Here is a 22801-nt window from a genome sequence, read left to right on the forward strand (position 1 = left end):
GGAAACAATTAGCATCTCACTTCTGTTTTAATGTGCACATCAATTACAGAACAAAGTGCCATTGCCCAGTACTAGAGAATTATGTTCTTACCGCCACTTGATGAGTGTCTGGATGAGGGTGGCGTAGCCCTGGCCTGCAGCCAGATGAAGAAGTGTCATGCCTCTGAAGGTCTTGGAGTGGATTAAATGCTTGGACTTGGCCCAGCAAGCTCTGCTCATCATCTTCTCGCAGACCACCACAACACGGCTCTCAAAGGAGCTGCTGGCTTGCGTTTGGCCAGATACACACTCAAAGACACAAAACAGCAGATCGTTATTGGTTGCTGCATATACTGTTTGTACGGTTGCTGTCCATGGTGACAAGCACAGTGACTGTCATTCAGCACAACACAAGGGGTATGATGTGGCTCTTTACCTGTGACTGGTTATTGTTGCCTCCACCGCCAGCTCCTCCACCACCTCCTCCACCACCACCTCCTCCTCCCCCTCCCCCTCCTCCCCCGGTTCCTCCCCCAGCTCCACCACTCCCTGCACCGCTCGTTTGCTGGTGGCTGGCCATCTCTGCCATCCTCCTCTCCATCTGCTCCAAGCGCTCCAGGATAGACATTCTGAACTGGTTATCTGGGCAAAGAGAAAGACACAGAAAAACACATTGGCATACAATGAGGATCTGGTGTGAGAAAAAGAAAAAGATGTCTTGTGTTTGCTCGTACAAGCACAAACAACCCTGTATCCTGATAAGACAAACGATCGCACAGTATGCACCACAGCTGCACCAGTATGTTACTCTGAGGAGCACTAGAACTGTCGCAGTGACTTGGGGCTAATCATCGTCAGGCATACAATCAACCATTTAAAAACGAATGCACTAATGCCTACTTTTGAGGTGCTGTAAAGCTGAGGGAAAGGTAATTACTTTCAGCTATAATGCAAGACCTTAGGATCATTATTTATCACTCCGGAATGTAAGTGAAAACAAGTGCATCCATCATTCACTTCATCAAAACAATTGGCTTTACTAAAATAATCTGTAAAGCCTATCAATCACTCCTTAATGGCTTCCATCACTAAACTCCTGCTGCCATCTTTCTCACATCACTCAAACACCACTCCAGCAAACTAAAACAGGTTGAAAGATTGGCCAGAGAGCAGGGCCATTTTAAATTTGAACCACTCTTCCTCAGAGGGATTCAGACAAGGGGGGGGGGGGGGGGGGGGGGTGTACAGCTGGCATTCAACAGCTGATTAAGTATAGCCCATTATGGCCCTGAAGTCCCAGCCTTCCCCTCTACCATCAGCTTGTATGGCAGGAGAACTAAGAAAATGACAGTATAGAATCAATCACAACTTGCACCCATGCACAGAGTCCTTTAAAAGACAAATATCCCATAAATCTGAATGGACAGAGGTGCTTTAGACTTGAGAATGTTTACAGGCTTTTTTAGAGACTGTTTCTGATACAGGCTGGTTGTTATGGCGTGGTTGTCCTGTGCATATTTTCAGGCTTGCAACAAGATACTTTCTATGTCAGAAACACACTGTATAATTCAAGAGCTAAGACAGGAAAGGACAGAGCGAATGACTTATAAGGACTATTTAAACTGAAGCAAACCCAAAAGATAAAACAGAGCGTAATTGGAAAGTTAAGTTGACTGTAATATTGTCAGGTTGGTTTTGATCACTGCAAAAAATGCATCTCAGTAGTTATTAATAAAAAGCCAACCCACTGGAATTGGAACCTGGTGCCATATGTTACTTCAAGATTAAAAGACACACTCGTTGCTAAAACTCACTAACTCACATGCCAACTAACAGCAAGTGCTTGTACACACATACATGCACACGCGCACACACACACACTAACATAGCATGTTGGGTACAGACAGTGGATTGGGATGTGCACAGAGAGCCCACTGCAGCAGGGAGTATAGAAGACTGCATTAGCATTCCCCATTTAGCCACTATGAGGCCGTTTCTGTGGCAACCTGCTGCCGACTGGTAACTAGGCGACAGGAACATGGCTGTGTGTATATGGTCTGCCTGTGTGCTATTGGCTTATTGATGAAGGGGAGGATAAGGACTCAGAACACCGGCAAAAAAAATGGGGAGAGAGGCGAACAATGAAAAAATTGTTTGCCTCTTTTTCTTGTGTACTTGGCCTACTCTCAGTGTTGATGCCGTAGGTAAGGACCTAATGACTCTAAGTGGGAAGCCTTCACAGCACGACCTGATGACATTTGCGTTTTACGGTATCTTGGCAGTCATGGCTCAAGGCTCCACTGAAAGCTAATGTCACAGTGGGACCTCCTATAAGCCACTGTAAAAGAGGTCAAGTAACTCCTATCGCTGAACAGAAACGAATGTCACTAGATGGTAAATGGCTGCTCGCAGTAACATTATACTGCACTGAGAATAATGAACTGAAAGGACAACAATAAGGTCTTCGTTTTTTCCTCTGTGTGCTGCAGACTACCTAAGTGAACAGTGACCAGAACAGTCATATCAAACAGGAGTTTTAACAGAGCTTATTTTTAGGGTCTATGCTTACCTATTCTCTATGTAAACTGGAGATCCATGTCAACCTATTCACATGGGGGCTTGTTGAGCCTAGTAAGGTTAATAGTTACAAGCCTGTTCAGGACTCTGGAGTGGCTGTGTCAGAAGGGGGAGTCAGAGGTTGAGATAAGTCACAGCACCATAACCTTCCTTGGTAAGGGGGCTGCTCTGCCTTTTGCTACTGTCTGACATGTTAGGAGAGACATGGATAGATGGAGAGGGAGGGGGTTAGTTAGCAGTGGGCTGACATGTCTTTGTTCAGACCCAGTGCTGCAGTGTGCTGCAGTGCAGATGATGTCATCTCCACCTGCTGCCTGCTGCTCCAAATGCGATGCACGTCCACTGCAGAGGGAGGATGGGGGTAGACACGAGTGGGAGGGGAGAAGGAGGAGACAGGGAAGGTGAGCAGCCAAACAGCAGTTTAACAACACGGTGACGTTGTTAACGGCCTCCCTCTCGCTGGTTTACTCCCTTGTGACGCTGTGTGGCAGCAGACGTGGTCACTCTCACATATTTAGGGCAGACTGTGACGTGCTATTTTATAATATAACTGGGTACAAAAACCAGGCAGACAACCTTTTTAATTAGAGAACTTGAATGAATGGTGTTTAGTCTATTGAAGTGTAAACTTAAAGCTATAAAGACAAGAACTCCAGGTTAAGTTTCTGTGAGTGAATCAGATTTTCTCTCTTTTGACGTATTAGAAATTGGTACTGTAATCCCCTGCTGGAATTGGACCCTGGCTAACCTCTCCTTTCCAAACTGGAGATAAAAATGACAAAACTACAGAGACCTCTTCACTTTTCTGAATACATTTTTATGCTCTGTTTCACACTTCTATGCATCTAAACTCATTTCTGGTGTTGGTTATCCTGTGCCATATTAAGTGTTATTCAATAAGAGTTATTTTAATGACTCTAGCTAACACAGTTAGAGTGAACCTTTTCTTTTTTCTCCCTTTACAGTCCGTTACATAACACAACAGAGTGCTTTTCGAAATTATAGTGAATTTGCTGCCAAGTGATGATCTGACTTGTCTCCTGTTAGAACTAAGAGGAAAACCTATCACCTTTGGGATGAATGCCTGAAGAGGATGGGAAAATCTAAAGACACTAAATGTCTTTAGATGTGATCGTTTCCTTACTTGTTAAGCAATGAGAATGGTGAACAGCAGGTCAACTTTGGGACCGGTACTCACTCAATACATTTCTAGACTTCAGACTTTGACTGTGGCTGTCTTGTTCCACAAGGACAGTTTCAAGTATCTTTTATTCATAAAAGGCACTGCAAGAGTAGTGTAGTATACTTTCTCCATGTTAAAATTGATCTTTGCAGAGTCTACAGTGTCCCTTTGTGTGTTATGAAAGTTGTGTGTCAATGTGGCTCTACTGTGACTTTGCATTAGCTTCTCTCAAAGGACACATCTTTGGAGACAAGCAAAGAGCAGCAGACCTGTAAAATCTGCACTGGGTTTGAATCCACACAACATCAAAGTCCTGCCTAATTCAATCTATTTCATCTTTGGGACATGGCAGAGCTCCTCAAGAGATAGTTTGATATACACGGGCATGTGGGAAGGAAGGACAGGGCTGCTTATGGAGGCACACTGGAGCACAACGAAAGTGAGAACAGGCTTGAGGGAGGAATAAAACAGCTGGGGGAGATTACAGTAAGGACAGGACAAGGGTGAAGGGAGATGAGAGGGCAGGGAAGGGTGACAAGTGAAAAGCAGCTTGTCAGAGATATCGAGGGTGAGGGCAAGACTATTAATAGAGCTTTAGTGTCTTGGAGGCACCGTAATGTTTGTGCTCACACTAAAACAACCTTTATTTCACCCTTGGAACCGAAAATACACAGTTCAAGAATAATGTGCCTATTGAGATAATACTACAGGGTTTACAGGGTTATTCATTTAGTGAGCTTTGGACAAACTGCAGGAGGAGACCTTTAATTTTCACTTTTTAACTCAGGGTTCTGTTCATGCCGCTCAGTTTAAATGCTGGACCTCATTATCCCTCTGCAGCCAGTCAGATTCTCACATGTAACCCAGTGGAAAGACCAGAGGCTAGCCTCCCCCAAGGTCTCTGTGTGAACTGATTGACAGGAGCTAGTATTTGTGCCCATGCAAAGCAAGGGAGCCAGGCCATCTGGCAACAGCCCTCACAGCTGGAACACATGGGTATGCATTGATCAAAGACAGACTTTACTTTGACTTAGTGTATTGACCGGTTTCGGATTTGTTCTATATTTTTGCCTTGCTTTAAACTGCTGTTAGAAGAGTGATAACATACAGTTTAAATGTGCAAAGCATAAGACTTAAAGCAACAGAAACAAGCTTGCTTTTAAGATTATGTTACTTTAGCACTAGGATTTGAGAATCCATCCATCTGCTATAATCCTCAGCCTGTAAAAGGCCATGGGGCAGAGTGAGAGACAGAGCATACCCTGGCCAATTCATGAATCAGTCACAAGGCTAATGTACAAAAACAACAAATGAGCTTTCAGAGTGATCTAACGTTTAAATGTTCTTAATATGTAAGTGTTTACTGCTATGAAAAGCTGAATCAACTGACTGAAACCTCTCAGATGGGTAAGATATACTTTTGAATTTCCTTTAAGTAAACAAATGTTCCTCTTGGATACATCAGTTGCAGAAAACTGTTGAATTTCTTCACAGACAAGCCGATAAGCTCTAATGTCACACTTTTAATTTCAAGACTAAATACCAAAGTGAAGGTAACCAGAAGTCTACATCACTGGCATACCTGTACATAAAAGTACATAAAACTCTACTTTTTTATGTACTTTAGTACATAAAAAACTACAAGTAGTAACAGCTGACAACAATGGCATTATTTTCAATTATTATCCCCTGGCAATTCTGTGTCTTAAAACAAAAACTAATTTTTCAGGTCACAGTGCTTCAACACAGCTCTCAGGATTCTGGCATTCATCCAGATATATAGACAGGTCAATACGAGTACAGTCTGGACAAAGAATAGATACTTTGTGCCACAATGGAGGTAAAATGCCAAGAGTGCACACCCCTTGAAATTTACTGTCACCTGCTATCCCACTAATAGAGTGATAGAGTATTGGTTTTATGTCTCGGAAAGCAGGATAGTTTGATTTTTTTTTTCAACATGTTCAGTTGATACACTAACAAGTACATTTCATTAGGTTCCTATTTGCATAAACAACTACATACTGTTTGACACATCCACTGCAGGCAGAAACGCAAATGAGAGATGAGTGGGGGAAATAATTTCAAAGATAAATCAATCTGCTATGAAACACCAAAGCCCAAGGGACAAGACTTCTCCAAAGCTTTCCATTAATAGTAAGACAACAGAGTTTGGCTGAATGCACTCAACAGAGACTCTCAGCCTGTTCTGCACTTTCCCTGAATCCTTATCCAACACTGTAGTTGAAGTCATAGTTAAGTCTTCTGTCAGCTGTTACAACTGTTGACAGACAGCAGAGTGAGCAGACTTAAATTCATGTGATCCTTAATGATTTATAAATAAAGCTGACAGAGAGCCAAACCAATCAATTTTAACGTGGAATTTAAAACACAACTAGATAAAAACACAAATAAATAATTAACAGATCACTGCTAATGTTTCATCCATTAATAACATAAAGCAGCCTACAGGAAAATACAATGTACAGATTCAAAATACAACTAGACTTTACTGAACACGATGGCAATCACAAGAAACTACACATGGAAAGCTTCACAGAGGTAGACCTCATTGCATAACTGTTATTCTGGATTGCATCAGACTAGATAGGCGTTACTGTTTTATCATCTCCCCACTATATCTCAGGCATAGACTAACTAAATTTAGTGTCAGTGCTTTAAGAAAAAGCATTCTAGCAATTATATTGTTATAGAAAAGTCAATAACAGTCAATGACAGTGAAAGTGTCTTAATTGAGGTCATTCCCAGTTATTTGTGCAACTTGAACTGAAGCACATGAACATCCGGGAATTATGTTCTCTGGTAAAATGACTGTTTCTAGTTAAACATTCTTATCTGTTTAAAATGGCTTGTCCTTGCTGATCTCTCACCTCCAGGTGTAAGCATTCCCACACCACTCCTGTTACTAGAACTGCTAATGCTATTCTTCTTTTCGTTAATACTACAGGTACACCTGCTGTACAAGGGCTGCAGTAAAATGTTTAGCATTAAAATTGCTGCAATTTTGCTGTTTACAGGGCAAAATATTAGGAATTAAACAACATTTGCTACTTTAATATCACTGTTTATATTTACTCATAGTCCCACACTTTATAATAATAAGACAGACTGATGATAAAAGGAACCAAACTCCTGACAAAGTAACTAATAATTAAATTACCACTCCTGCTACAGCCTCATAGCTTCAGCTTCCCCACTAACACTGGTATACTTAACACATGGATTAGTGCATTTATACTAAGATTCAGTCTGTCCTTACTGCTGCCAACCAGAAACCACCAAAAACTAGAGTGCCCTCAAAAATGCATTAGTTTCCCTACTTAAAAAAAGCAGTTATTCAGCATGATTTTCAGAACACATTTATTCAAGAAAATCAATGTTTGTGTTAAAGCAACAGTGAATATGAGTTTTCTAAAACTGTAAACAACATAACATTGTTTTGTTATGAAGAAAAAAATTGTAGTGGGAAATAAAATTTCTGGAATATATTAACACTATATGCATATGCATAAGGTCTTGTGTAAAACATGAAAACGCACTTTGGTGACTCATCCTAAGACTTTGCAACTTTTTTCTTGTATCTGTCACTGCTTTTTAAAATTGGATAAAGTTTGGGCACTGCACACTGTGCTATGCATTGAAAACAGGAACTTCACAGAGGAGCAACAGGTCGATAAATGTACCCCATGCCTGGAATTCTCTCAGTTTAAATAGTCTGGAGAGCTCTAAGCTACAGCAAAGTTGGAAGACTAAATGAAGTCGCTGTCCACCTAAACTGTGGTGCTGAATGATAGACTAGGCTGCTGTAGTAAGGTATGTTCATGTGTCCATGGCGTTGATATTGTCTTTGAATGCAATTCAAATTGTGAAACATCAGAATAATGATTCTCACCAGCTACACACTGGCCCCGGTAACCTCAGCAGAACTCACACATGCAACAACCCCATTAATGCGCTAGACTAAAGCAACTACACCGTGTTTAACAGCCTAACTCACGAAACAGTGCTTGTACCAGTTTAAAACACAATGATCCCACAGTTCAGACATAACTGACTAAAACTGTCAGGAAAGAGTGCAAACTGAAAGCCCATGTATGCTTAAAGCATCAGGGCTTGGAAAACAGTCGCTGCTACTACTTAACTTCCCTTGTTCCTCAAAATGTGAGCAAAAGCAAATGCTGTTACTGTCTCTGAAGGTGTCTGGAGTTGTCTAACACGTCCAAGCACAAGTCGTGAGTCAGGAGTTGGCTACTATTAGCGTCAACTCTCCAGTGCCCTGCAATGAGGCACAATTGCATGAAACACCTGGAAGCATGTGGCCAAAAGAGGCAGTTTCTGTAAAACTCTGTTACAGCACACACACCGATGACCACAGTGACATTCAATAACTCTGCATGCGGGGTGTTCAAAGAAACGTGGAACTTCTTCGGGCAAACACAAGAAACGTACAGAATATAAAAAAGCAGCCCAAACACATCACAACCACAGCACAGCACAGCACTACAGCCAAAGGTTGAGCTTAACACTTCTAACCTTCTATTTTATTTTCCATTGGTAAAGTCCACCTCAAAGCCAAAAAATACAGCCCCTTTGTCTTTTTAGGAAATGCAGGTATCATTCACTGGCATCCTGACCCAAAGAAGTCCAACCAAAGCTGCATTTCACTCAAACTGCAGTTTTGCCCCGACAGTCTGGCAGTCAGGCTACTGCATGGTGTAACACGGAGGAATAAAAAAAAAAATAATAAAAAAAATATTCATAAATCCTTGGTGTAGACTGAATCTCAATCTCAACAGTGCACTCGTCAACAATAGAACAAAGTGAGGGAAGAGAGCGACGTGGGGAGAGAGAGGGGGGAGAGAGAGAGAGACCACTCACTACTCTTCTTCCTCTAATAGCCCCCTCCTCCTCCTCTACACTTGTTTCACCTCAAACACATGCACACTTTCCTAGTGTTTCTAGTAGCCTTTGCTATCCCAGCCTGCAGTAAAATGACAAATACCACAGCGAGGAAACGTTGTACGCACGTGCCGCCGGTAAACAGACGCCCTAATTCCCGCTTGTCGCCTCTTGCGCGCGCCGCGATCCTGCGCATAAAATCTTGCTCCTCTTATTATTATTATTATTACTGTTATTATTATATTTCCCAATAATAATAACAATAATAAAAAATAATAATAATAATAATAATGAGATTTAAGCAGATATAGACGAGTCCGCGCAATACTCCAAATCCGGTCGGGTTTCGCCTTCTCCCAACCCTAACTGCCGTCTCAAACTACAGTTTACCATGTTTACCCAAACACGCCCACTTCTCCGTTCCTGCATTGTGTGTACACGATCTGCCGTTTGTCTTGCCGGTGTAGTCGGGCTCAGAGTCAGTACTGTCAATACGCTCCCTTAAACACTAACAGTCACTAGGTGCTGCTATGCGGGGCTGTAATTTTGTCTGTGCCTAGCGAACCTCTTCCGGCTCGGTTCGTGGGGTCTGAGCTCAGGGACTTTAGTGGGGCGACGACGAGAGTTCTGCATCTCCGACAGCTTTTCTGTCCTGCCCATGGCTCCGTACCTGCAGTGCTGCAGAGAAAAGCGCGCCCCTTCCCCCACTCTGCATTATGACAAATCAAGGCAGGCAGGCAGCTGTGCCATTAGCACATCATAGCACAGTTAGTCTTCCACGGGAGAACAAACTCAGAACGCTGTACAGCACACCGCTGCGTATTCAGACAAAATGCTGCACGTATGGCACGTATGCTAATGGCAGCAGCCTATAGCAGTTCTAGTTAATCAGGCGACTCACCCCCAAGCTGCACAATGAAAAATAAATCTTACCACATTAACGTTTGGAAAGTGGGTAATAAAGCGTGTCTAGTTATTACTGTTTCGCGTATATGCGCAGCGCTTCTTGTTTACTCTGTTGCGCTTCACGACACCGGACAAGTGATGAGCGCACATAATTAAACGCTGCCCTACTTCTGAAATAAGTTGCTAAAAGTGTGATGGATTTTTTTTAATGTGATTGTAGAGGAGAACGATGTTAGACAAATGTAAAACATTTCTTAAAAATCTTCACGTTAACCCTCGTGGATGTTAAAGTGCACTTTGCGTCAAAGTCGCTGTCCACACAGACCCCGCAGCTCTTTGTCACACAGGCTTTCGCCAAAAGCATCGACTCAGTCTTGAACACTAATTCATAGCACAACATTTTCTTGGAGTAACCAACAGCGAATGGCACAAACAATCCTTTCCTTTTCTGTCCCCGCTCCCTGCCACAGTGAGATACGCACAGAAACGGTCATATATGATTTGGACACATGGAACAACGACCACTAAGGTGTACTGTACATGCTGCATGACACAAATGCTTTGTTCTGCATGAGCTTAATCGCTCTACTAATTTCTAAAAGGAATGATCGATCATGCAAGGAAGCTAAAAAGATGACATCCAACCAAAAACTGAAAATTCCAGTGCACCCAGTGCTCATTTCTTTGTCCTCTTTAAAAATCGACTACAGACAACCACTAAATAAAGACAAGAAAGGGGTTAATTTAAGTAAGGTAATAGGGTGGGCTGTGTTTTCTCTGAGACAGTCAGCTCCTCCTTAACTGGTTCTGTGAATGGGCCAGTGAGGCAGTAGGGTATGAATGGCGGAGGGATTCACTGGTTCTGCCATGTATGGGAGCTGCCAGCTCACTCCCACTCCCTCAAGGGCCGTCTGCATTGCAGCTGTCCTGTGAGCCTGTGCTTCACCATGCCCTACTTTATCCTGTCAATGCTCAACCACTGCAGCAATACGTCTCCCAGCAGACACATGCACAAACAAACATAAATGACTCACATACTCATTACAATCTGGTAAATACTCTTACTGTACAGCAGGTCTTCTGACTCACAGACTGGACTGGACTTTAAACAGAATGAAAATTTGTCATCCCTGCAGCAGTTTTAGTTACACGGTGCTCAAAAGTCCTGTTTGCTGCAAGGAGCTCACACATAGCATTCACAATTGACCATCTTTTGCAAACGCTTATAAAAACGAACCCAAATTTATTACTGAATTCACATTGTTTTTAAGTCTGTGTAGGTTATCAGTCATCCAGGTCATGTAGTCTAAGGAGCTTGAAAAGAAGGCATCTGGACTTTAAGTACATTGCTGTTAAGGTTTAAACAAATAGCCTCATTAGTGGCCAAATTTAATATAGACAAGATGAGACAATGTAGACAGTATTTTGTCACCCAGCTGACCTTAAAATAAAATGTGCCCTGACACATCTGTTGTGGTGTTTAATTTGCATATCAGATAGGCAGACTACAAAGTCAAAGTGGAAATGTTGAACTCCAGTTTTCTTAGCATGACAGACACAGTAAAATCAAAATGGTACTGAGCAGTATGAAAGCACAATCAAAAAGGCTATTAAAAAAAACTTTATATATCAATGAATATATAAACATTATGCCAATTACAACAGTAGAGACTTATAATTCATCTTAGTTAAATTTGTATAGCAAAGGCAAACAAACAAACAATAAAATAATCCCTAATCACTCAGGAACTGTAGCTGAGCTACTAAAATATCAAATTACCATACAACTTTATTGCCAGTAAAGTTACGTTTTCAAAACCAGGAACAGTAAGATTCTAAAGATTATGCAATAGCTGAAATAATGATTAAAAGCAGCCAATACGGAGATTTTTGGTGACATTTACCTTCAAAGATCAAATAACCTGCATGTTATTCTCAAGAACAAGCTCTAAAAACACTGTTAATCACACCCTGATTTGATTCCAAGGGGAATATTGATCCAGCATGATACATGTGAAAATAAAACGTTTTAGAACAACCAAAAATATGTCACTTAAAATGCCAATAGCTCTGTGAAAATACCGTATATAACAGTTATGAGTATCTGGATTCAATTTGTGTGAAATCACAATGAATTTCCTGCACAGTTGTTTGGCTCCAGTGAGTTAAAGAAAATAAATGTGTAGGTAGTAAAGAAATTGTTAAAAGCCAAGAAAAAGAAATTATTTGAGCTGCTTGATGAACCATTAATCAAAACTGACAAAATTCTTAAAGTCATAGTGGACGGTGCTCAAATAGAATAAGTAAAAATGGGGAGGGATTATGTAACAAAATGATAGAGTGAAGAAAACAGAAAGCAAAATGTGAAAAGCAACAGATGCAGTCATCATAAACAAGCCAAGGACAATACAAGAGGAAACGTACCATCCAAAGAAAGCCAGTCGTGCTGAGATGATGGCAGTGAAGGAAGTGCGCGGGCCTTATACTCAAACACCACTGAATTAGAGATGATCTGGTTACTGACAGCCACCTGTAGCGTCACCAGACCTGTATCATGAGCTGGAGAGGGTGAAAGGAATGAGACATCCGGGCATATAAAATACACACAGGTATCACGGTTATGTGACAGATTTGCTTATGAGTTCAACTTTCCATGGGTTTCTTCTCTCAGTGTAAACGAAAATAACACTTAGGGATCATCTTACAATGCAACTGTTGTCATACAGTAAATATCAAAATGAAAGAGAAAACAGCAGAGGTAAACAGTGGCTCACTTAGCATTGTTGAGTTCACTACAAAATTGTAAAATGAATCTCAGTAAAATGAAAAAGTGATATTTTATTCATAAATTAGCCAAAAAGTAAAAAAAAAACACAGACCATTTGTTTTGTTTGTTTTTGGCTCATGAATCATATGATGATACTGCCCCTTCACCAAAGAAATATTATATATATTATATGTATATATGTAAGCTTTCTCCTGTCTTACCTGGGCAGTAACAACGCAGCACCCCTGGCTGGATAAGAGAAGCTGGAACTGAGATCTGGTCAAACAAACAGCTGTAATTTGAGGTGGCCTCTTGCCATGGCCCAGTGATCAGCACCTTAACTCCACCCTGAAAAAACAAGACAAATGGATAAACTCATAACACATTCAAAGTCGGCATTCCTGATTACTGAATATCATATATATTGTTATTCTGCCACCTAGAGTGGAAAGATGAGAATGACACCAAGGTAAAGCAAACACAATCCTAACACTAATCTCTGCTGCCACCATGTGGAAAGCTGTCATTTCGCCCTCCCACACCAATTTTCTTAAAAATACATATTAAAAACCCCACACTGAGTTTAAGTATGTTGCTGCCCTCCAGAGGCTGAAGTAGACCATTGCTGCTGACAGAAATAACTAAAGATTAACAGCACAGAGTCATTGGATAATCATGACCTCATGATTTGTGCAAATAAGAAAAGTAAATATTAGTGTGCATATCTTTGGTCAATTCATGAGGATGGATGCAGCTATTTTTGTTTAATCTATATTTAATTTTTTTTAACTTACTATTTTAGAAGACAATGTTAGAGGCTAATTTCATGAAAGCTGCATGAAATTAAGTGGGTATTGGTATGTGTATACCCATAATCATGCGATTATGCGATTATGGGTATAAACTTACTTTTACTTACTAGTTTTCAGTACTTTCTGATATATATTTGGAATTTAAGCAGTACAAATGCTTAGTCCTCAACACTAATGCTAATCATACCACTCTGTCTTGCGTGACTGTAATTACTAGGTGATAATGGAAAGCGCTTTCCTATTACCATATTGCCTACTCAATAAAAAAAACATATTAAAACATATTTAATCAATCGATTATCATCAGTTATAACATTACTTTTTGCAATCATCCAATCCTTTCTTCATTCACTTCCCTTGGTTTTAGAGATGTGATGTGGCTCTATAAACCTTGATATTTCCTTCTTTAGTAAAAAACAAACAAACAAACAAAAAGCTGACATAATGTCTTAATTCTAATTATGTCAGTTTTATAACAGAAAAACACAGTTGTGGTCAAAGTTTACATACGCTCATCACGGGCATCACGGTAAGTTGAAAATAAAATCAAGAATTGTGTGCATAGGTTTGACTTTATTTTGGATTTTCTCCAATCGACACAGGGTCAGTGGTATACATGCAGGTTTAAATATATACATAAAACTACACTAGTATTTGGTGAAATGTCTCTTGGCAAGTTGCACCCCGACCAGACACTTTTGGTAGTCGTCAAAAAGCTTCTGGCAAGACTATGGCTGCATATTTGACCACTTTTCCTGGCAGAACTGGTAGAGTTCATTTAACCTCCTAAGACCCGAACTCTTTCATGGCATGCATTTTTATTTTTTCTTTGCTATTTGGGTTGATTGGGACCTAAAGAATATAAAAACGAAGAATTACCTGATTTTTTTTTTTTTTAGCTAATTTTTGTTTTTGAGAAAAATGAGATCCACATATGAGGACATTTGTTCCAAATTTTGATAGAACAGTGGCAGTATAATGTCCTCGTAAGTGGATATCAGGCCCTTGTAGAGAAAAATTAAGTATTTTGGTCTAGACGTCCCAAAATGTGATGTCCACATATGTGGACGCCAGGTCCTAGGAGGTTAAATTGGCTGATTTCCCTAAAAGCACAGACTTAGCTTGCTTTATTCATTCCAAAACCAGTTCTGATGTGTGTTTGGGATCATTGTCCTGTTTCAATCATGTAGCTGTTCAGTTGAGGTGAATTTGAAGAATTTGGAAGTTGTCTTCCTTCTTGATTATTTTAACGTACCATAGCAAAACAGCCCCAGACTCCTTACACCATACTTAACATTCTGTATAGCGTTCTTATGTATGAAAGCCTCAGTTCTACTCCTCTACCACACCTCTTGTCGCTGTAGGATGCATTGTGATTGCACCCTCTAAATCCACAGTCATGATAAACTTGCTTCACTGTGGACAGTCACACTGACACATGAGCCTTGTTGGTTCCTAGGTTATTCCTGAACATCCCAACAAATTCTAACTTGTGCATAAGTACAATTGTTTAAACTGAAATCTGCAGTTGTTTAGAAATAGGCCATTAAGTATGCTTAAAACCTGGGTCTGTGCAAGGAAACCAACTAATTCAAATGAACTCTACAAATTCCTCCAAGAAAAGTGGTTAAATATCCAGCCAGAATTATGCTTTTTCATGGCAACCAAAAGCATCTGGTGTAAGTACTACTAACTAAGGGACATTTAATTAAATATTAGTGGGTATGTATGTATACCTTTGAAGCTATATGCATATTTTTGACACTTTGTGTTTTAAAACTGCACCAATTCAACCAATTCTTGTTTTTTAAAGTAATTAAGGATGTATGCTGTACAGTCATTCCACCCTGTAAAACTGTTCAAAGAAATAATTAAAAGCTTAAAATTACCATGGCCTTCATGCTCATAATTAATGTATCTAAACTTTTGACCACATCTGTATCGAGTAATTATTTAAATTTAGCCATTTCCAGTCATGTCTGAAACAGCAATAAATCTATGTATTTATAGAGATATCTATCATTCCTTGTTTGCGGATCAGAAAAACTTTAATGTACATTTTCTGATTTTCATATTTCATTTTCATTTTCTTGTGGTAAAATCTACTATTGGGATAGAAATAGGGGATACATTAAAGATGCACGTGAAAGCTGTTATGTGCAATTTATTTATAAAATGTATAAATAAAACAAAGTATTACATAAATTTAATATGATGAAACTGGTTGTCATTCTTTAGTTATATTAACTCCTTTATTAATTCTGCATAGAAAATTCCATTTAGTTTCAGACACACAGAGCTTAGCTTGTACTATATAATACTGTTTTTTATTATGGGTCACAGAAAAGGTCAGAGTATGTTTTGCTGTTGTTTTTTTGAATATGTTGGAGCAATAACACATAGATAATAGGACTTTTGTTTTCTATGGGTCTGCATCAGCAAAGACAGCAAAGTCTTTTCTAATATAATGCATGTGAGTGTTTAATTAAAATTTGACAACTTCATTTTTTACTATTGTTACTGTTGTTATATTTGTCATGTTATCATGTGTGTTGCTTTACAGGTATTCAAATTTCTGACATAAAACCTTTGGTTTGCTATGATTTCACATTAGTTGTTGTGCTGGCCAGATCTTGCTGTGGATAATTCAGATAATTTAGTTTGAAGTGAACATGATGAACAGGCCCCCAAAAATATACAATTTAAACAATAAATTTGTCAATCTAATGGGTATTTTTATAAGGATAGCCTATTCTTATATGAAGCGTCTGCTTAAGTTAAATAAGAAGGGTCTTTGTTCACTGTCCTGTCTGAATTCCTGTGCATTTGGGCTGCTGTTCTATTCTTTTGGTTTCTTTGCCAAACATTCAAAACTCAACATTTTTTACCTTATGTGAGCCAATCAGCTTCTGTTGCCTGTGTTTTAAATCTCAGTGCTGTTCTGCATTTTTGTTTCCAGATTCTCATTCATGTCCCATTTGCTCCATATCTCCACCTCATTCTGGTCATTCAGAGAGCTTCTTTCAAGTCTATGTCTGCTTTATTTTCACCATCACCAGCATATGGACTCCAGGGGTACTGTCCTACCTTCTACCATATCAGCTTTGCCATGTTCCTTTATAGGAGTCAAATCACCAAATAGCTTGTTACTCAGATTCAATAAATTCAATTAATTTTTTTCTAATAATCAATCCTCAGTCAATTATTAATTTACATACCTAACATTGTATTTTTTAATTTTCTAAATTTTTTGTATAAAAAAACAACACCTCAGACAGCACTTTAGATGAGTGGGCTACTCTAAAAAAATGTTAGAGTGTTCTTGTGCAGAAGTGACTATTACAAATATGACTATTGTGAGTCCTTCTAATCTCTTTCAACAATTAGGCTGGTATATAAATGACCAAAAAGAAAAAAACTCACCTCAGGGTAGGACCACTCAGGCGAGTAGTCAGTGACCATGAAAAGACGGCCTGTAGCCTGAAGCATCCCCAGAGCACCCTGGGCTACAGCTGCAGAAACCACCTCTGCTACATTCATGTAGGACAATGAGCCGGTCTCTCCTGTGCCTCCTCCTGCACTGGCCCCTCCACTTAAAGACTGGGGGCTGCAGCAGGGTTGGAGGCAGAGCTCTGAGGGGCTGTAACCAGAGCCCCTGGCTCCTCCATCTTCCTGGCCCTGCTGTGGGGGCCCACCAGCTGTGGTCTGGTTATCTGAGTTGTGAGATGTGACAAGCTGGTGAGCATATAAGGTCCCTCCAGCTGACATGGCTGTTCCACTACCATCCACAGAGATGAAGTCATTAATCAGGTCAGAAAACTGGTTTCCAAAAGAGATGTCAAAGTGATCCAGACTTATCTCCATGCCTGTCCCTCCAGCTCCTCCGTTACTGGCTGCTCCACCCAGACCCTGGTGGGTTCCTACAGCATTGTAGAGTCCCTGCACCATGCCCGTGCCTTGGAGAAGAGGCTGCAGCTGCTGTTGCTGTTGGGGGTGGTTGTTGCTATCACTGGCGTTGTTTCCATTATGAATTGCTACCCCTTCACCCGCACCTCCTGTCCCTCCATCGCCGCCATCTGAAGCCTGCTGCAGGTAACGTTCTGTTCCTCCTCTCTCTCCATTTCCTGCCCCACATCCCTGGATGTGATCACCAGCTTTGAGCAAATTTTCAGCTCCATTCTCGGTGGCTCCAGTCTGACCTGAATTCACATTCCCAGGTTGCTCTAGACCAACCACCTCCTCGTGCTCAGTGCCCAGCCCAGGAAAGGCCCCCTGGTATTGTAGCAGCTGGAGAGAGCCAGCCTGGCCAGGCCCTTCTGTGGGTGAGCCTCCATTGCAGTTGGTTCTGTGCTGGGTCTGATGGGTCTGATGGGTCTGATGGTGGTGATGAAGGTGGCCATTACTGCCAGGTGAGTCTGTTTTTACAACTTGTAACCCCATATAAGCTCCAGAGTCATGGGAGTTGTGCTCCATCAAATGTGTTTTCTGGCCCATGCTGGGCCTCCCCTGCTGAGTCTGGCTGGTCTGAGATGCATCCTGGAGGAAGAAGCTGGGGGAACGATTCTGATGTTGCATGTGAGGACTGGACATGGCTTGACCATAGCTCACTGTGGTAGTGCTGGACGTATAGTCTTGCTTGGCATCGATGGCACTGAAATCCATTTGCTCCAAGGTAGTGCTGGGACTCAAACCACCTCCAGATGGAAGCAGGGAGCCTGTGGCTGTCAGACTGAGGCTGCCCTGACCTGAACCAGCACCAGATGACACAGATACGCCACTCCCACAGTTCACTACTGCCCCCACCTGGTAGCCACTCTCCTTGGCCAGCTGCTGCTCAAATGATGTATCTTCTGTTTTGATGTTCTTTATGAGAGCTGAGTTGAAAGTGTAGGTATTATCTGGCATGGTGGGGGAGCGTTGTAGACTGCCATTGGTGCTAGCACTGCCACCAGAGGAAGACGAGGTGGAGGAGGAGTTTCCCTCTGTCTTCATTGCGCTGCCTCCATAGGTCTGGCCTTGTTTGGGGTTGTTCAGGAAGCAGTCGGGATCAAAGTTCATATTAGTTTCTGGGATCTTGATGGTTCCCGAGTCCAGACTGCTGGAGAGCACCAGTTCCTCAGACACCCCAGCTGTAGACAACATGGAAAGACTGTCTCCTGCAGTGGTAGTCCCAGGTTCTCCTACACCTCCACTGGGGAAAGCAAATTTGTGACGATCAGAGGTCACAGACAGCACCAGGCCCTGTGAAGTGGCATCTGCACCCATGAGGTGAGTATTTGGACCCCCAGTAGGAGACATGCTGTAGACAGGGTCTCCAGGGACCTCAGACATAAAGACACTCTGAGACAGGCCAGACATGACAGAGGCCACATGACTCATCCCTGTCACCACAGGGCTATCAGCCATGTCCGGATCGCTGTTGAGGCCGCTGCTGATGGAGACAGGTGAGTTCTGAGTGGTGTCAGGGACCTCAACCTGGTTTGTAGATGACACCTCTGTGCTGTTCTGGTGTAGCAGGACAGGCTTGTGGACTTTTCCATTGCGTTTCTCCCTGGTGCTACCCCCTCCAGTCCCTCCCCCAGAGCTTTTTCCTCCACCATGGGCACTGTGCTCTGTTTTCCCCTCAGACACATCGTTGTTCTGTACCTCTGAGTGGGCACTGCTGTATCCCCCTGAGCGGGGGTCCACTTTTGGGGAGATAATGCGGTGTTTGGCACTGTTGCATTTGTGGTGCACACTGCTTCCTGCACCTATACAAGGGCAAACAGAGCAAAAGAGGTTTGGGATTTAGCTGTGTGAGGGAGTAAAACAGGCAAATTTATTCTATTGATTTCCAAGTGCTTAAAAATTAGGCAAATCTACTATTCAATGAACTGAGGCAAAGATGGATTATTAGTTTGTTTTTGTATTTATAATTTTGTGCAACATAATCTTCTTCATGTGATAAATCCTCTCATAGGCATAAGGCGATGTAAGTGTATGGGACGCTCTGCACGCCTTGTTATCTTAAAAATAACAATGGAAGTGGGGGTTACTTAGAGTAATTTGTTCTCTAAATTAGAAAACCTTCACTCTCTACATTCTTTTTCTGATTAAAAAAGTCAGTGAAATAACACAGCTGAAAATATGCTATTGAGATTAGCATAAAATTTGAAAAGCGCAAGGCTATTTCAGATATGCCCCTGACACAGATATTAGGAACTTTAAAAGATAATAGGGCCCTACATTTGATTTCACTATTAAATCACCAACCCATAAAAGAACAACCTTCTCTGATTTACAACATACTAAACATTATCTTTATGTCCTCTCGCTGAATTTTTGAGTTCTCTCTTTTATAGAATAAACTCCTTCCCACCCACTAGCCCTTACCCAGGGTGCCCGTGCAGAGGCAGTTGTGAGTCCGGGGAGGTGGCTTAGTTTGGTGGCTGTCCAGAATCTGTTGCACTAGCTGCTCCACTGAGAAGCCAGAGCTGCTGTTCCCATTGCTGCAAGTCCACTTGATGCCATGAACTGCCGGGAGAGAGGAGGAGACAGAGATGTCAGCCAGCCCAACAGACCACCAGCCACGCCAACCCCCCGCCCCACCCACTGCCCTCCCTGTCTACCTACTAGAACACCTCATGCTGGTCACCTCTCCCAAAAAAAGTTTCCACATAAAAACAGTTAGTATTTCTGGTTTTCCCTAAAGATAAAACAATCCACCGACTCAGACAGACTAGTTTCAATAAAGAATCTAAATGGCAGTACCTTTGATTATTTGTTCAGTCTCTATCGTTTCTTCCCTATTAGACTGAAACAGCTCTAAATTTCCCCCCTTACCCTAAACCCCCTGTTTCCTTTCTTAGTGCAGCATTGATCGGTTGCTTTCCCCTCGTATCACTTCAACATAATGTCAAGCCTTTTGTATTGGACTGCTTGTTTTTGTTGTGCTTCTTTTTCTCCTATATGTCGGTGCCCGCTGCTACTCCATGGCGTCTCCTCTGTGAGTGCTGATGAAGGTGACAGCAAGCTCAATCTTTCCACTCGCCACCCTTACCCTGACCTATGACTCTGTTCTGACGGGAAAAGCTTCTGGGAAAGAACATCACCAATCTGCTGCTGCCGGATCGGCTGCTGCACCAAGGGAAAAAGGGAGGTTTTCTCCTGTAAGGCTCCACTCGCTTGCCTCAGTCACACCTCACTAGCACCTCCTAATACTTTTCATCGCTCCACTTGTCAAGCAGCCACCACTTCTGATGAGACAGATAGTGGTTTCAGTGGCTGTAAGGTGGTAGGAGACATCACTGAGTGCTGCAGAGCTCAGGCTCTCAACTGGGGAAAAAGGTAATATTTCAGAAGTGAGGCATATTTAGACTATCAAACAAAATCAAGCCAGCTTTAATTCAAGTTCTCTACACTCTAGTACCTCCTTTGGTTAAATATGCAAGTGAGATACATAAAGAGAATGAGGTTCAGAGCATGTATGAAAAAAGCTGAGGATTTGCTTAGTGCATGTCTGTTTGCACTTGAGATAAAAGGAGATGAAAACAGCGTAAGAGGGTGAGGGTAATGGAGATTAAAGACAGAGCTAGTTAAATTGAAGTGAAAAAAGCTGGGAAACATGATTGCATGACTGTGATAAGGATCAAACTTGAAAGCTCTACATTCCTTTGGTAGATTACAGGCTGGTCACCAGCAGATGTCAGCAGAGCTGTAGTGATCAAGCTAAGATCATACGCTCCACAGAAAACTAACTGTGGCAGGTTATAGAAACATGAATAGGATTCAGTTTGATGTATAATAAAGTCAGATTTATTCAGCCATTAATCTACTGTGGGTGAGCTAAAAAAAAAAGAGAGAAAAAAGGAAAAAAAGCAGATAACAAATGTGAGGGGCAAGTTTCAGCTAACGTTATTACAATTATTGCACAAATTGTGTTTGGAGGTTAAACCACTTTAACCTCTTGACTTTGTATTATGTAAATATACAAAATAGTACTAATGAAATGATGCTAATAAAGATAACAAGGCAAAATGGTGTCGTGAATTTCCGTCCATAGCAAAGCAACATGGAAGCTTCAGGACAGATGAATGTCTGTGCTGATGATCAAACTCAGAGAGGGTGACAGAGCAAGAGTGAGAGCGTAATGCAACAACTTACATCCACCATGCAGCGCCATGCCTATCCTATTTGTCCAAACAATCTTGTTTCCCCTCTGCCCTGATCCCTCATGCCAGATTGCCACAGCCCTGTTCATCTAGACGGGTGTCACCCCTGAAGGCTCTGAGTTGTTGACGTACAGTTACCACCGTGTCTGCCTGTCTGCTCTTCTCACTGAGGGTTATATTATAAAGCAGACATGACAGGAGCACTGCCACTAGGTTTAATCCCAGTGGAAGCAACAGCCCAGGCACCAAACGGCGACCTATTCATATGATCATTCTGATGATTGGATCCTGTCATGAGCAGCATCATACAGGCCTAATGACAAAAGCAGTTGATGCTGGGCATCTCCCACTCGGTTGTCTCTGCACCACTGGACATTATATGGGACAGCAGAGTACAACAGTTTATATGATGGCCAGTGCTGTCTGTCTTGCCTTGGTCTGTTCTACTCTGGCCCTGTCTGTCTAGCCTGGAGACAAGCCTTCTGTCTGTCTGAGTGTTTGTTAAAACTGCTCATGCGCTATCTGTCAGCAGGCTTGGGGCATAGCTGCAGAGTGCTGCGTGTTTATTGCATTAGACCAAAAGAGTGAATCAAGCTGGCTGCCTTGTCTATGGAACTGTAGCGTGACTGTGTAGCGATGCCCTTCTCCTACCCCCACCCTCAGCCCCCCCCCTATCTTCTTGCTACTTCTCTTTCTCATCAAACACCGCGGGGTGTTAAGGATGACGAGGTCAGACAAGGCCATGTTTCACAGGGCTTATATTTGAACTACTGTGTGTGAGCATTCGTGCATGTGAAAGGTTTTGTGACTGAGAGCAAGAATGTGTGTGTGTGTTTTGTTGTGGAGAGACAGAATAAGCTCAACTGATCCATGAAATCCACATTTTTCCTTTGTTGTTGTTTTTTTGTATCATTAGACATGTCAAATGGTTTGTGCAGTGAAATTTTGTGAAAAGCACAACAAAAAGGGAAGAGCAAGACAAAGGGGGGCAATTATTTTGGAAAAATTGGCATTGATCTGGAAAAAATAACGATTTGATTTAAAACTAAGATTGTGCTGACAAAATTCAGCTTGTGAAATTGGAACCATCATCAGTTTCTAAGAAAGAAAATAAGAACAATTTCCAAACATAAGCCAGACATGAAAACACTGAAATGTGTACTGTGGAAATTTTGCGCTTTGCATTTGATGCTCAAACTCTAAAGTTTAAATTTAGATTTTGTACATTCCTGATAAAGTGAGAAAATAAAATTGTTCAGCTGGTTACCCATGCATTTTGTCCCGATAGTTTCACTATACAACCTAAATGGCACATATAAGTTCTGCTACGTTCTGTTATATACGAAGGGGGAGTCTTAAAACTACACACACATTTGAACCCAACATCTTGAAACAAACACAACAAAATAGAAAAATGACTATATTTGGGGAGCTAATTTATGATATAAATAAAGCATGATTCACAGAGGCCAACTTCATCACAAGTTTTAGCTTCTGCTCCCTGTGT

The 22801-nt window shown here is 41.5% G+C and overlaps 1 protein-coding gene across 2 annotated transcripts in view; it reads right to left on the reverse strand.

Annotated features, from left to right (window-relative positions):
• Positions 1 to 22801, reverse strand: part of camta1a (calmodulin binding transcription activator 1a) — a 279957-nt gene that overhangs the window by 12262 nt on the left and 244894 nt on the right. For both annotated transcript variants that reach the window (XM_085258803.1, XM_085258802.1), the window contains exons 8-13: positions 19517 to 19657; positions 16568 to 18894; positions 12554 to 12680; positions 11990 to 12124; positions 416 to 621; positions 92 to 288 (exon numbers count right to left, since the gene is read on the reverse strand). In XM_085258803.1, the coding sequence (XP_085114929.1) occupies positions 92 to 288; positions 416 to 621; positions 11990 to 12124; positions 12554 to 12680; positions 16568 to 18894; positions 19517 to 19657 (3133 nt within the window). The remainder of the gene's footprint in view (positions 1 to 91; positions 289 to 415; positions 622 to 11989; positions 12125 to 12553; positions 12681 to 16567; positions 18895 to 19516; positions 19658 to 22801) is intronic.

Source organism: Mchenga conophoros, linkage group LG20 (assembly GCF_057382185.1).
Source record: "Mchenga conophoros isolate Kocher_MC1m ecotype Shallow Benthic linkage group LG20, M_conophoros_male_GT1.1, whole genome shotgun sequence".
Classification (NCBI taxonomy): Eukaryota; Metazoa; Chordata; class Actinopteri; order Cichliformes; family Cichlidae; genus Mchenga; species Mchenga conophoros.